Genomic DNA, 15,824 nt, shown 5'->3' with positions numbered 1-15,824 from the left:
CCATACCAAGGCATGTTCAATCTGAAGTAAAGGGCTGTGAGATTGTTCTTTTACATGGAGGGGGGAGGGGGGGGGAATCTATTTTAGTAATTTCAAGAAAATGTAACATTTATTAGCTGAATTGTCATTTTTTACTGGAATATATAAAACGTGAGGTGAGTTAGAGAGATCTTACAATTTGCAACAGAATGCACTTCAGTAGTTATCCGTGCATTCACAGTAGGACTTAGCAATGGTTAGTTGTGTATACTTTAAAAAGCCATACATTTTGCTGTATGTGACAGTCTGCTTGAAATAACCATTGTGGTGCTTAGGGAAGTGGCCAGCCCTTCAATATAGAAAAATTGCAAACATGCATTAGGCCAGGGGTCGGCAACCTTTCAGAAGCGGTGTGCCGAGTCTTCATTTATTCACTCTAATTTATGGTTTCGGGTGCCGGTAATACATTTTAATGTTTTTTAGAAGGTCTCTCTCTATAAGTCTATATATTATATAACTAAACTAGTGGTGTATTGTAAAATAAACAAGGTTTTCAAAATGTTTAAGAAGCTTCATTTAAAATGAAATTAAAATGTTGATCTTATGCTGCCGGCCTGCTCAGCCCACTGCTGGTCTGGGGTTCTGTTCACCTAGGCCAGCAGCGGGCTGAGCGAGGCCTGTGGCCGGGACCCCGGCTGGCAAGGGTCTGTCAGCCAGAACCCAAGACCAGCAGCAGGCTGTGCGGAGCCGGGACCCAGAGGGCTGGGGGCAGAGGGCTGGAGGCTGGGTATGTGGGGGGGTGTAGGTGTCAGGGCAGAGGGGGGCCTCGGTATGGGTGGGGGTGCTGGTGTCAGGGTTGGGGGGAGGATGAAGAAATCAAGCAGAGGGCTGGGTGTGTATGAGGGAGGTACAGGGCTCAGGGCAGGGGCCTGGGGGTGTGTGCAGGGCTCAGGGCAGAAGGTGTAGTGTATGTGTGGGGGTCAGGGCTCAGGGGAGAGGGCTGGGTGACTGCCCCCCTAAGAACTCCCAACCCTGCTGCTCCTTGTCCCCTGACTACCCTGTCCTGGGACCCCTGCCCCCAACTGCCCCCCAGGACCCTACCCCCTATCTAAGCCTCCCTGTTCCTTGTCCTTGGACTGGACCCTATCCCCTACCTGTCCCCTGACTGCCCCGATCCTTATCCACACCCCAGTCCCCAGCCAGACCCCCAGGACTCCCATGCCTATCCAACCACTCCCCGCCCCTGACAGGACCCCCAGAACTCCCGACCCATCCAACCCCCGACTCCCTGCCTGCGCTAACCCCTCTCCACACCCCTGTCTCCTGACAGGACCCCCAGAACTACCAACTCATACAACCCCCCCCAGCTCCTTGTCCCCTGACCACCCCCTCCAGAGACCCCCTACCCTAACTGCTCCCCCCAGGACCCTCCTTGCTCCCGGTCCCCTGACTGCCCTGACCCCTATCCACCCCCACCCCCTAACAGACCCCGGGACTCTATGCCCCATCCAACCCCCCCTGCTCCCTGACTGCCCCCTCCAGAGACCCCCGCCCCTAACCCCCCCTGAGACCCCACCTCCCCATCCAACCCACCCTGCTCCCTGTCCCTTGACTGCTCCCACCCCTTATCCAACCCCCCCAGCCCTGGGCCCTTTACCTTGAGGCTCCACGCAGAGCCAGACACGCTGCCCCACCAGAGAGCACAGCCCCGGCCCTCAGAGCGCTGCGCGCGGCGGCGGCAGAGCTCCAGTTGAGCAGGGAGCGTGTCTGCCTCCTCGCGGAGCCAAACGCTGCCCCGCAGGAGCGCGTAGCCCCGATCCCCCAGAGCGCTGCACGCAGCGGCAGGGCTCCATGGGAGGGGCCGGCAGCTTGCTGCGCTCGGCCGGCGCTCTGGCCCCGGAGCGCGGACCCGCGCGGTTTGCCGTGCCGGGAGAGTGGGGCCATTTGCCCACCCCGTGCGCACGGCTATGCTTCTGCTCCCGCAGGGAGAGCAGAGGGCAGAGGAGAGCGGGCGAGGCTGGGCAGGATTTTTAATGGCATGCTGGAGTCCGGACAGGCTCCAGCGTGCCATTAAAAATTGGCTCGCCTGCCATCTTTGGCACGCGTGCCGTAGGTTGCCGACCCCTGCATTAGGCATTCAGTAGGTAGAGCCATGAAATTTACAAACAAAGAGCTTCAATGTGGTGATGAGGAGCTTCTGTTTATCAATGTGCCTTTGCCATTGATTTACTTCCATCTATAGTTTTTGCATGAGAGACATTTTTCATAATTTGGTGCTGCATCTGCAACTTTTAGACATTAAATATTTTTGATTTATAAGGAAAAAAGTGTTCCTCTTATTACGTGTAACTAATTCTATCCAGAGACTCTACCAACCTCAGACCACAGGAGTAAACTTTCAGGAGAATGCAGTTGTTGAATTGGAATTATATAAATTAATGTACTTCCTGAACATGTATAAAATAAGGCTCCTCTAATTTGTCTGCTTTCTTTGCTTTTCTGGTTGTAAAGTACATTTCCCCCTACATTTATCATTTTCCATGTTGCATTTAATAAATAAATAATATTTCTAAAATGTTTGCGTGAAATCTTGTACATCAGATAATATACACACTTTTGGGAAGGGAGTCCATTAAAATAGTAATTAAAGCTGGTTGATAAATATGAAAACATTACTGATTTCCTTCTGCCTCATTTTTAGTCAAATATTCAATGAAAATTTTCTGACTAGTTGTAGAGATGATCAGAAAATAGGAAAAATGTTTATGAATGTATTAATTACATTTTTTCTTCCCATTTAAATAACCCCACAAAATTTAGATTAAAATTTTCTTATCAGAAGTTATTTTTAAAGTAGAGAAAAATGTGTGTGTTATGAATTGGAGCTTAAATGAAAGGTAACTGGTATTGCTGCAGCTGCTCATCATTTTAACCACTACCTTGGTGCATACTTCATTTTTTCAGGGTGAAGTGATAGCCATGGACAAGATAGCTAACAAAGTCAAAAAAATCAAGCAGAATGCAGCATTGTTGCAGCTGAATTGTATTAAAGCATTTTGCTGTGATGGAACGAAGGCACTTGCCATTGGGAAGAAAGAAGATGGGCAAGGTAAAGTAAATGATTTTAAGAATTTTGATATTGTCTTTTAGAAGAAAATGATAATCATATTTTTGCTAGTGCTGTTAAACCTGCCACAATATTCAAAGTCCTTGAAACATTGGCATATACCCAGGATGCTTCAACACTGTGGATATTTTACTTTCTAGTCTTCTGCAATTATCAGTCTCTCAGCACTGCACATGCAAAATTCTTAAGTGTCTGTCCCTATTGCAGCCTAATGTGCTTAAGGAGGCATTCATTCCTTCTCCAGATAATATCAGAGAGACTGCCTGCTAAGCCTTTCTTCATGATAGTGTTTAAGCCCACACTCTGAATTTTTGGGGTTTTGTTAGTTCTGTCACATAAGTGACTTTGGCAGATCTCTTAGCTTCTGTGTGGCTCTGAATTCCCATCTGTAGAATGGGGATATTAATATTGAACTCCCAGGAGTACTGTGAAGCTTAGTTTGTTAATGTTTGTATAGCTATTTAACAGAGACAGATGGGAGGTGCTAGAGAAGCATAGAGCATTTTATTTTAGGTTCATTTCATTTGCTTTTCTGAGGTGCTGTATTGATGACTTTGGTTCTGTTCCCAGGATGGACATTTTTAAATGGTATATTTTGTCTTTGATTCTTTTTCATTTGCTATGCAAACTAAACTGTATCTTTTCCAAAAGGAACTGTTAATGGCCTTTCCCTGCTAGTTCAGCAAGGTCAGCAGCTAGCAAAACTAAGGGTTTGGTTGCATAATTCATGCACTTTCCACATGTGGGGCAGTCCTTGTTAATGCCCCATAACTTGCAGTCAGAATGATTTCCAAGGTCAAATGTAGCGTTTTTGTAATTTTTTTCAGCAAATATTTATGTATTTTATAATAGGTGGCATTTAGTGCTTATGCAGGTGAGGAAGCAGCAGCAGTGGAAAGAGCCAGGCATAGTACAGGTAAAATCTAGTCAGGCTTTACTATACATCTTAAGTATCTTAAGTCTTGCAAATGCTCTGTATTCTAGTCCACAGTCTCTCTTAGGCAACTGCTGCTAGTCATCCCAGTTAGTTGCAAAATATAGTTGTTTGGGGAGCGCTGGCATATCGCCGGGTAGCTGTAGGATGAAGCCATCACTCATTTTCACTTGTGATCTAAATTGAATTTTTGGTAGGCATGAGTAGATACAACTTTCTCCCTCGCTGTCTACTCCCAGATGTATGTGGGGAACCAGTTTCTGTTGCCTCTGAGATCCTGAGCTGAGGAGTCACCCTATTCTTGTTATTGTAAGAACTTCTGGGTTGTACAGCCCAGCAGGATTCAGGAGAAGGGACAGATTCAGGATAACTGCAAATTCCCTTCCTCCACACAAGCAACTCTGAATAGTTCTTATTGTAATTTTTGGAGCCACCTTGTGTCACATTCCAGAGTTTACCACCCAAGTCCTGTTTTCATTGGCACGTTTTTTAAATATTGTACTTTCAGTACATTAAATTAGGGTAGAGAAATGCTAAGCCTAGATAGATCTCAAGTTGTTTAAGTTCACAGTGTTGTAAAGATAATCATAAGTAAAATGCTTCCTTCTCAGAAATGAAATCTGCACAGTCATTACTAGCTGTGCTGCTCCTTACCTGTAGATTAGGTCACTTTTGCAGACACAGTATATAGAACACAAACCCTCAAACACTTCATGTCAGACATTCAGTGACAGCTTGTCATTACAGATGCCCCCCGACTTACGCAATCATTCCGGAAAGCCTTGTGTAACTCAAATTTTGTATAAGTTGGAAATGTATACCCATATGTTATGCAAAAATGTCCGCAACTCAAAAATCCTATTTCTGGTTTATGGAACTTTTTCCGTAAGTGCGAATTTGCATAAGTTGGGTCTTGTGTAACCTGGGGAGCATCTGTATCTACAGATGAAGGCTTAAGAAGAGAAACAAAGGCTGTGTGTAATGTATAACTAACTGGTTTTGCTGCAGTTTTTTAAAATGTCAATTGCCTTTTGCAGAAGGCCCTCCATTCTCAGCAGAGTCATTTGATCGAATTCTTCTTGATGTTCCTTGTAGTGGGATGGGACAGAGACCAAATATGGCCTATTTCTGGACTCTAAAAGAAGTGATGTCTTATCAGCCATTGCAACGCAAGCTTTTCAGCACGGTATGTATGACTCATTAAGCAGCTAAAGAAAACTGCACATAAATAGTTTTACAATTAAGGATTACATGGGTGCAGCTTACCTCATCTGAACACAGTCGTCCCTCAGTTTCTCCTAGCTCTCTGGTACTTGGATGGTGTGGTGTATTGTCCAGAGGAACAAAAGTCTTCCATCCAGAGCAAATAAAAGTCTGAAATGAAGGGCTTCTATAAAATAATGCTTCCCTGTTCCTGGGCTGACTCCTTCCCTTTGATTGTAGGGTCTACACCAGTTCTTTGCTGCTCCCTGGGTCACAGACTTTCAGTCCTGGCCACTGGCACTGCTGATGGACCTTTGCCTTCCCCCAGCTCTTAGTGCAGGGCTCAGCCTGAGCTAGACATTGCTTTTCTCCAGGGTCTTCCCTGGTCATTCCTCTGGATCAGAGAATGAAAGTGTAGAGGCTTTCCTCTCATCTTCTGTGTAAGCCAAGCCTAGCCCTCTAAATAACTAGGTCTCAAGACTATGCTGCTGCTTTGCTGCCCCAGGACTTGTCCAACACCTTCTTTCACCTCTCCCCGGCAGTCTTCTGCATAGTCTGTAAGACTCCTTTCAGGTCCTGTCACAGGCTTCTTGACTCACATTGCCCCATTTGGGCTCATTAGCTAGCTCCCTCTCAGCAGGGAATCATTAGCAAGCTTGGTACAGCTCCTGGAGAGCCCTCCTTGACAAGCTTCTGTTCCTTCCAGCTCTTCCCCACCAGAGAGAGAGACCCACACCAGGCCTTCCCTCATCCTGGGTGAGCCCCACCAGTAAGCTGGTGCATTTCTCCAGCTCCCTCCTTATCACAGAGACCTATAGTAGGTCTAGCATTTTCCAAATGAGAGAGACCAGGAGTAATTTTTCTGCCTATATATCCTGCCCTGTTTTCCAGCAGGCTTTGCTTCTAGCCATCATTCCCAGAATACCTGACCTAAAACGGGTGGGATTGGAGTAGGAATGTGTTTGGCCCAGACTTGCCCCTAAAAGGCCAGCACACCTCACTGATAAAAATTTCAAGCTCCGGTTGATAATTCCCCCTACTGCAATGGATTTATCCACCCATCTCTTCTTAAGTTGAAGAGAACTGTACCATTTCCTGTATAATCAAATTGGTGTGGGGATTTCCCATTTTTGTATCCTCATCTTAAACAAGTCTACACATGAGGGATGTTCATCTCTTGGATAGACCCTCAGCAGAACCAACTGAATACTAGGAAGTCTTGGTGCTCTGGTTCCTACTTCCAAGACACCTCTTCTTTTAGATCCCTCCATTGCATATTGTCTTGCTCAGAACAGGATGAGAAAAGAAAAGAAGTTGTGTTCAGTTCAGTTTTTCCATATTCACAGCTGACTGAGTCAAAGAGAGGAAGGAAAATTTAAATCCTTGCCTAGAACTCTTCAGATATTTATAAAACAAGATCAGTTGTTTTCCTCTCTTTCAAAAGACTTCTGCTTTTCCTAAGTAGACTGTGTCAGGTATCAGGTACTATTAATCTTTTAGCCTTAAAACATATGTAGATATGTAAAGATTCTTCAGTGTGTCTTTGAACTTGTGTAATTAAAGTAATAGGAAACTACATTTTCTTTTCTAATCCTTTTGTTCCACCAGTTTCAACAGAAGACATCAGACTAATAAGCATAGTGTCATAATATGTGGGAACAACATCAACTGTCAGTCATTGATCAAAAGACTCTATGTCCACATTTGGCTTCAGCTGATGAAAACAAATCCAACCTACATCTGGATGAGTTACACAGAGCTTTCTAGAGGGCTGTTTTATAGATCTTGAGGGAAGAGGTCACTTCCCTCAGCCCAGGAAGATGCACAAGCTCTCATGCTAATAGGGCAGGAAAGGCTTTCTAATTGGTAGGCTTCTGTAATACAAACACTGATCCTTCTTCCAGAAGTGAACTTGGAAATGTTAGCACATATATGGCATCCCTTGAAAGGGACAAAATGTCTATACAATTAGCAGTATGCCTGAGTCTTAGACAGAAAGATTCTGGCCTAAATACGTGTTACATTTACCTAGTGTACCATAGTGGTTCCAGATAAATATGCAAATCATAATTAACCTTTAAGAAAACTTAATATACTACTATAGTGTTCAAAATAATACTGCATTTAACATATTTATACCATACAAACTGAACCAGAATCTCTTTCTAGGCAGTGAAATTGCTGAAGCCAGGAGGCACTTTGGTGTATAGTACATGTACAATTACACTGTCTGAAAATGAAGAGCAGGTCGCCTGGGCCCTGGAAACTTTTCCCTGCCTCCAGCTTCAGTCACAGGTAGGAATAGTTTCAGTTTACTACATGCAACTCAGTATGCAAGTTTCAGCACTGGAATTTTAAGCGATATGGTGAAGAATTCTGCTGTAGGATGCTACTCTGGAAACAGTGAAGAAACAGTGTATGTGATTTCATAAAACATATTTCCCTAATTGCAGGCATTTTTAGTTGCTGCAGATCTGAACAGCATGTGGAATTTTTTTTTTTTTTACATCTGTTTGATCTGTGTCATTACAATAATGGCTGTGCCATGACACTTAAAGTACTCCTTTCTGTTGTGTGGTAAGATATTTCTCAGAAGAATACAATAAAATAAATGTAAATCCACTAAGTAGCAAATGCTGAAATTCCTGGTATGTAACATCCATAGATAGAAATGGGCATGCAAGTAAAAGTATTTGAGGAACAGGAAAGTCTTGTCACCAGTAAGCGACAACACAGTGTTGACCAAGGAAAATGGTTTTTCATGAGGTCTTCTGGTAGTATTCTAGATGTTGTATGCTGCTGCAGCAATGTGCTTTGTAACAACTAGCCAATTTCACCTTAGGTAACATGAGAGGCTGAGGGCTATAGAACACATGGTGATTTTCATAGTGAATCAGCATATATCTAATTGCAGTTCACTGAAGGGAGATTAAATGGCTTTACATTCATACTCCCACCATTGTACTGCAGTGGTTTCATGTATCTGTACACCAGTCAGTCATTTAAAACAGAGAGGGATCATAGATATAGTTCAAGACAGGCTAGCATTTTCCGTGTAGGTCTTGTTCTTAATGCATATTTATATTTGTTGTTCTTTTATTTCAGTACCTCACAGGAAGGGCAAAATAAATGTAATTAATGCTATTGAAATAACTATAAGAATCATGGTAATGATGGAAGAAAAAACTGCTGGTGGGGTGGGGGGAAGAATTCAAAGATGGTTGTTAATACTCAATATTATGGTTGTTAATATTCAAGTCACCCTTGCACAGCAGTGATTCTCAACCTAATTACTGTTGTGGGCGGCATATATGGCCCACAATGTGTTATGTGGGCTGCATCCAATATTACCTGTATGGCCCTAAGGATGTCACAGGGGCCGCAGGTGAAAACCACGATTAGTCAAAGGCATTGTCATTCTGCCAGAGGTATATGACATCTATGCACAGAAACATAGACATGTCAGCTGAAAATCTAGTTCATTTCAGAGCCAATATTCACAGATAGTAGGGGTATGAAAATAAGTGGGATCTTTGAATGCAGCTAGTCTAAGATACTTCTCTCACTGTTTATACTAGTACGTTGAGAGATTTTATCATCAGGGCAGCTATAGTTCTGTTCTCCTAGGCTTCCACTTAGGCAGGGTGTTAAGGGGATTAATTGTTAATTTTACTGGATTAACAATTGGTTGAGGAAAAGTCAATTTGACTTTTGGTTTAGCATGTAAATATTGTAAATGTGCACTTAGTTAATGTGCCTAGATCAAGTAATTGGTCCATCTTTTAATTGAAATTTAAAAAAAAAAGAGAGAGTTTGGGATAGGGATATGACAATAAGGGTGGCTGGTTGTGTTTAGCAGTAGAAGAAAATAAAAGATGTACTATCCAACATTTAACAGAGCTGGGACTTGTGCTGAAGATTATCATATGCCCATGTTTCCTCTATTGCTTGTTGATATGAATACAGTCGTCTTTCCCATCCACTTCCTGGGAGTTTCCAGGTTACACCTACCATATCCAAAATTAAATGCTTTGTTTACTAGCAGAAAAAAAATCCTGATAAATTATAAAGCAAAATTCTCATTGAAGTAAATGGCAAATTTGCATTGACTTCAGTATTGTTGGGATTTCACTCATGAAGTTGAACAACTTTGACTCACTATCGTTTCCCATGGAGCTATATATGTAGCAGGCACATACTGTGTTTAAATACTTGATATTTCAGCTGAATGACGAACAGTTTTATCTAATTCTGCTCCAACGGATCTAGAGTTGGGATTACATTTTTGCCACTTTAAGACTAAATGTGCTACCTTCTTGTACCTGTTGTATAGTGTATAGATTTTTTTTTGGTCACCACCTGTATTATGTGTAAGAAGTACTGGTCTTTTGGATCTAATTTTTCAGATTAGGGAGTGACATTAAACGGTGCATTCCCACAATATTTCCATAGACATTTTATGATTTCTTGTAAATAGATCTCCAGTAGCATGAGCTAAGATGCTCTTTCCTTTTCCTTATGAAACAGATACAACAGAAAAAACTCCAGCAGCTAGAAGCAGCTTCATTTTGGCTCAGATAGAAATTGTATAATAAATATACCAAAGATGTTCAATTAAAATTATTCTACTAGTATGTTACACTGCATCCTTCTATACATAATTTTTTGTTGAGTTCTTATTTTAATGTGTATTTTTAATTAATCAAAACAACAGTAATTGCAGATTAATGTAAATAAACTGCTTTACTTTCTCACTTAAAAAAGGAACCACATATTGGAGGAGAAGGCATGATGGGAGCTGGATTGTCACTTAATCAGCTGAAGCTGCTGCAGAGGTTTGATCCATCCAGTGTGACTTCACGTGGAATGGATATTAACTCTTTGCAGGATTCCAGGGAAGACGACCTGATCTTGCTGGCAAATAAAGACTGTATCGGATTTTTTATTGCAAAATTTATTAAATTGAACAGCAAATAGACATTTAGCAACACAACCCGAAAAAAACACCTTTTGAGTTAAGAATGGTCCAACTGTTAACTGTGTCTTCTCATGCATTGTTGTCAAGCCAACAGGCTGATGACATGGTTTCTATAGAAGCCGTAAAATCTCCTAGCTGTTTTACTGGGCCAGAGCCACAGATCTGGAACAAGAAAGTCACAGTTGCAGGAAGTGTTGATTCATTTTTATGTCTCCATTAGCTTTTGTATTTATAGTAGGAAAGGTAAATGGATCCAGATTACTGGTTGTTGACTTTGTGTACAGTATTGCACATTTAGATTACTGCTTGTTTGCTGTTTTAACTTGTTGGTTTAATGTGTACAGTATTGCATAGGAACAGGTTTTGCTATGGGAATTTAAATTTTATAAAATGCAAAAAAATCCAGATTAAGTACATTGAAAAATATAAAGTCAAATTTTGTAAAGAATGATAGTTTCTATAGGGGAATTTAGAAATTACTGCATCATTAAATAGTGATGTGAAATAGTTGCATTTCACAAAGAGCTGTTTTATAAATTAATAATTATAACATCTCATCTCCTTTATTTTACTATAAGCAAGCTTCTCTATTCTGATTATAGACACACAATACAATAGGCTTTGTAGCATGTATTTTACAGCAGCATATGTATACGGCCCCTCTCTCTTCAGGGAATGAAAGATACAGTGCTTAAAGCTCAAATTTGCCATTTGTAAGCCTGGAGCAGTTCAGAAACAGCACTGCTGGACTAATTGACTAGGGGCAGTTTTAAAGTCCAATATCACTTGCATCATGAGGGCTACAGTCTAATAATATATGCCATTGAGATGGTGAATATCTCAGCTTTTTCATGGCACAGAGTATCACATTCCTGTCTCTACCTGGCAGATTGTGACATCTAATCCTATAATTACAGAAATATAGGGCTGGAAGGGACCTCACGGTCATCAAGCGCAGGTCCCTGCACTGAGGCAGAACCAGTTAAACCTTGACCATCCCTGATAGGTGTTTGTCCAACCTGTTCTTAAAAATCTCCAATGACAGGACTCCATAACATGCCTTGAAAGCCTGTTCCAGTATTTAACTAGCTTTATAGCTATTAGGGAAAATCTTCCTCGTCCCACTACGTCTCCATGGTCATGGAAAGTACGAGAACAATTGAACACCATCCTCTTTATAACAACCCTTCACATATTTTAAGACTGTTACCAGGTTCCTCCCCCCCTTCCCCCCCCCCCCCCCCAGTCTTCAAGACTAAACAGGCTCTGTTGTTTTTTTTAAAATCTTTCCTCACAGGTCAGATTCTCTAAACCAGTGGTCCTCAAACTTTTCAGGGTCATGACCTTACCCCTGTCCCGCCCCCCCCGGCACCGAGAGCATGGCTGTAACTTCCCAGAGGTGCACAGGGGTAAGGGGCTGTAGCTAGGGACAGGGCTAGGAGTAGAGTCCTGGCCAGGGGTCAAGGCTGGGGCTGGTGCTCAGGTGCGAAGCCATAGCTGAATCTGGGGCGGAACTGGGTAGCACTGTCTCACTGCCCGTTGAGGTTGACCTGGGCCCTGCCAGGCTCTCCCCGCCCCAAACGTTTCTCTGTGTCTCCCACAGTTTGGGGACCAGTGCACTAAACTTTTTATTATTGTCATTGCTCGTGTTTGGACTTTCTCCAATTTATCCATGTCTTTCCTAAAGTTTGGCACCCACAGCTGGACACAGGACTCCAGCTGAAGGCTGACTACTATGGAGTAGCACAGGACTGTTATCTTCCATAAACGTTAATGTTAATACACACCAGAATATTATCCTTTTTCACAACTGCACCACATCGTTGGCTCATATTCAGTTTGTGAGCCACTATAACCCCCAACTCCTTTTCAGCAGGACTACCACCAACCCAATTAGTCCTCATTTTTTTTCTCTTCCTTCAGTGAAGTACTTTGATTTCTGACCAATTCTACAAGGTAATTTTGAATTCTAATCCTTTCCCCCAAAGTGCCTGGAACATCTTCCTAGCTTGGTGTCATCTGCAACTTTTGTAAGCATACACTCCACTCCAAGTCATCAATGACATCATGGTAACTTGCTACTTCCTCTCCCCCTCTCTCCTTTGAAACATTAATGTGGTGGTGAATATATGACAAACGGCTAGAGACAGCATTCAGTGCTTAGTGCCATCTGAAAAAAGTCACAATCCACCTTGCAAGTGGCTGAAACGCTAGCTGATCAGGAGACATCGGGTCCGAATTGAGAAGGGAATTAAAAAAGATGGTAATGAGAACAGTTAACTTTAATAAACCTGCAAAAATGTATACTAATCCTGAATGCCTCCAGCTATTTAGTGTACGTAGACAGTGTTAGGGCTTGTGTAGGAATGAAAAAGGTGGGTGCAGTTCAAACAACCTTGTTTGAATTTTTCCCTTGTTTTTGACTGACAACTTTTGTTTAAAACTATTACTTAAATAAAGTGAGAGTGTTGAAGTAAAACTATATTTGGTTTGAGTGAACAGCATGAATGGTATTTCCTTCTGTAAAAGTAAAATAGTTTGAGTTCACTTCAGTGTTTCCTGCCTGAGATGCTACTGCTTGGTTTGCAATTAAAACAACCTAGTACAAGTTATATAATTTTGTTACTCAAATGTCACTGTGGTTTGTTCTTAAATTTAGCTTCTGCTTTTTGCCAAGGTTGTTTATAGTATATGTTTATCATCTCATACATCATCTGTAAGTGATAGCCATTCCTCACGGGGAAGGAATCAGTTTGAAAGCTCTTCTCTACCTATATGGCTACCCCGAGGATTAACCATAACTAGCCGAACCAGTGCTTTGATTAGCCCTAAGTACACTAGGTGCAAAGTCCTCTGTGAAGTCCTGTTACTTCAAATGTGTTAGCTAGCAAACACATTTTAAAAATAGAACCTATTTTCCTACCCTAGACATGGCCACACTGACTACTTAGTAATAAAACAGGAGTACTTGTGGCACCTTAAAGACTAACAAATTTATTGTAGCATGAGCTTTCGTGAGCTAAAGCTCACTTCTTCGGATGCATAGAATGGAACACACAGACAGGAGATATTTATACATACAGAGAACATGAAAAGGTGGAAGTATGCATACCAACAGGCAGAGTCTAATCAATTGAGATGAGCTATCGTTAGCAGGAGGAAAAAAAACTTTTTGAAGTGATAATTAAGATGGCCCATAGAAGGTGTGAGGAGAACTTAACATAGGGAAATAGATTCAATTGGTGTAATGACCCAACCATTCCCAGTCTTTATTTAGACCACAGTTAATGGTATCTAGTTTGCATATTAATTCAAGTTCAGCAGTCTTGAACTTGAATTAATATGCAAACTAGATACCATTAACTGTGGTCTAAATAAAGACTGGGAATGGTTGGGTCATTACACCAATTGAATCTATTTCCCTATGTTAAGTTCTCCTCACACCTTCTATGGGCCATCTTAATTATCACTTCAAAAAGTTTTTTTTCCTCCTGCTAATGATAGCTCATCTCAATTGATTAGACTCTGCCTGTTGGTATGCATACTTCCACCTTTTCATGTTCTCTGTATGTATAAATATCTCCTGTCTGTGTGTTCCATTCTATGCATCCGAAGAAGTGAGCTTTAGCTCACGAAAGCTCATGCTACAATAAATTTGTTAGTCTTTAAGGTGCCACAAGTACTCCTGTTTTTTTTGCGGATACAGACTAACACGGCTGCTACTCTGAAACCTACTTAGTAATAGGTTTTATTAGCTGGCAGTTGCACGGTATGTCAATACTAGTAAAAGACACCATCCTCTTTTGAGGGGAATGCCGGGAATTAAATCTTGTAAAGGTAAATTATGACACTATGAGCTGTATTCTAACACATGTACATTGAGAAGAGTAGGAGCTGCTTAGCTGCTGCTTTCAGTTTGCGCTAATAGCAGGAGTTGTGCAAGAGCGAATTTGAAAAAGTCAACAGTGTTGAATTGTGTCAGGCCTGTTGTGATCTTTCCTACAAGGATTTTTTTTTTAAAAAATCACAAACCTCTGTTCTAAAGCAGAGATCAGACTGTGCTGAAGCTGATCTCAACTGACCTATATCTGAGGAGTTCTCAGGAAGAAACAAACCTTTTTTTGTAACTAAATTATAAACAACCCCAGCTTCAGTTGTTTCCACTGCCACCCCACCATGTAATGCCAAGGGCCAAATTTCTTTACTGCTCATATCCATCTACAAGTTGTTTCTGACCCAAAGCGATTAGTGAAAATTGTAGGCCATTTTCCCTTCCGCTTTGAACTAGTTTAGTGTAAACATCAAGCTTCTGATCCCCCAGCAGTTATCCACCTGGACTGCCTCTCCCAGCTGCTCTGACACAGCATTATTCCTTTATAGTGTCTCTTTGTATTGTAAGAGAAAAATAATCTACCAAAAGGATGTGGGATGGATGAGTGTGATCAGTTGACTCAACCTGAACTTTTTTCCTTACGTTTTCTATACTGAAGTTGTATTAAAAGCAACTCTGAATTTTTTGTAAGCAGTATCAAACCCTTTAAAACATCCTGAATAATCAAACAACAAAATAGTGTTGTTTAAATGAAGTTAATTTAAAAAAAAAATTGCTAAATTTTTTTGGGCTGACATTTAAAAAAAAGTAAACGGTTGAATGATGCTGGTTTAGTATTTTTGTCATGAAAAATGAGTGCTAAGCTTTGAAGTTATACTGCTGTAACTGTTTCTGCTTTGTTGCAAAAGACATTAAGGGGACATTTAGGCTCAAAATTATATTGGATACTTGTTTTTCCTTTCCAGTATTACTAGACCAAGAATGAGAGAGGGAGAGAATATAAATTTATATAATGTGCTCCCTTTTAATCAGTCACTCTCTGTATGGTGACAGGTTGGCCTGGTTATAGTAGGTTTCACTTTCTAGTGCAGGGGTCGGCAACCTACGGCACGCGTGTCACCTTTGGCACGCGAGCCGATTTTGCCTAGCACGCAGCTGCCAGCCAGGGTACCGGCCGCCAGCTCCACTTAGCGCGTGTGTCCGGCGGAGTGAAATGGGGCCGGCGGCCGGGACCCCAGACTGGTGGCAGGCGCGCCCCCTGGCTCCCCCTCAGCACGCTTGTTCTGCGGCTCCTGGGAGTGTGAGCCGCCGGGGCGCGGGGCCCTGAGCCTGCTGCAGGAGGAGCGGCAGCAGCTCACACTCCTGGGAGCTGCAGAGCCCGAGCGCGGCGAAGGGGAGCCGGGGGGTGCATGAGGCCCACTGCCAGCATGCATCCACTTCAGGAGCCCCCCCCAGGGGGGGGCACCGGGCTACAGCCCGAGCAAGCATGCCCCCTGGCTCCTCCTCACCGCACTCAGGTTCTGTGGCTCCCGGGACTGTGAGCTGCCAGGGCACGGGGACCTGAGCCTGCTATGGGAGGGGCGGCGGCAGCTCACACTCCCGGGATCTGCAGAGCCTGAGCACGGCGAGGGAGGAGCTGCAGGGCGCACGGGGCCCGCTGCCTGCATGCATCCACTGCAGGAGCCGCCCCCACCCCGTCTCTCCCCTCTTTTTTGATTGTTGAAATATGGTAACCCTAGGTGAGGGGGAAGCCAGGGAGTACATGGGGGCT

General features: G+C 42.7%; 1 protein-coding gene and 1 long non-coding RNA gene across 5 annotated transcripts in view; one reads left to right on the top strand and one right to left on the bottom strand.

The window, feature by feature from the left end:
* The window catches only part of NSUN6 (NOP2/Sun RNA methyltransferase 6), a 47,486-nt gene extending 36,020 nt beyond the window's left edge, over nt 1-11,466 (top strand). For all 4 annotated transcript variants that reach the window (XM_045004871.1, XM_045004868.1, XM_045004869.1 and 1 more), the window contains exons 9-12: nt 2,944-3,088; nt 5,078-5,226; nt 7,413-7,538; nt 10,008-11,466. In XM_045004871.1, the coding sequence (XP_044860806.1) occupies nt 2,944-3,088; nt 5,078-5,226; nt 7,413-7,538; nt 10,008-10,220 (633 nt within the window). In that variant the 3' untranslated portion in view covers nt 10,221-11,466. The remainder of the gene's footprint in view (nt 1-2,943; nt 3,089-5,077; nt 5,227-7,412; nt 7,539-10,007) is intronic.
* An 856-nt stretch (nt 11,467-12,322) lies between these two features.
* Nucleotides 12,323-14,562, bottom strand: LOC123363652. The gene is made up of 2 exons (XR_006576844.1): nt 13,953-14,562; nt 12,323-13,164 (listed from the first exon to the last, which is right to left on the bottom strand). It is a non-coding gene; the product is annotated as an uncharacterized LOC123363652 (long non-coding RNA).
* Between the last annotated feature and the right edge of the window lie 1,262 nt (nt 14,563-15,824).

Source organism: Mauremys mutica, chromosome 2, assembly GCF_020497125.1.
Source record: "Mauremys mutica isolate MM-2020 ecotype Southern chromosome 2, ASM2049712v1, whole genome shotgun sequence".
In the NCBI taxonomy this organism is placed as follows: domain Eukaryota; kingdom Metazoa; phylum Chordata; order Testudines; family Geoemydidae; genus Mauremys; species Mauremys mutica.
This window is presented reverse-complemented; position numbering and strand designations above follow the sequence as displayed.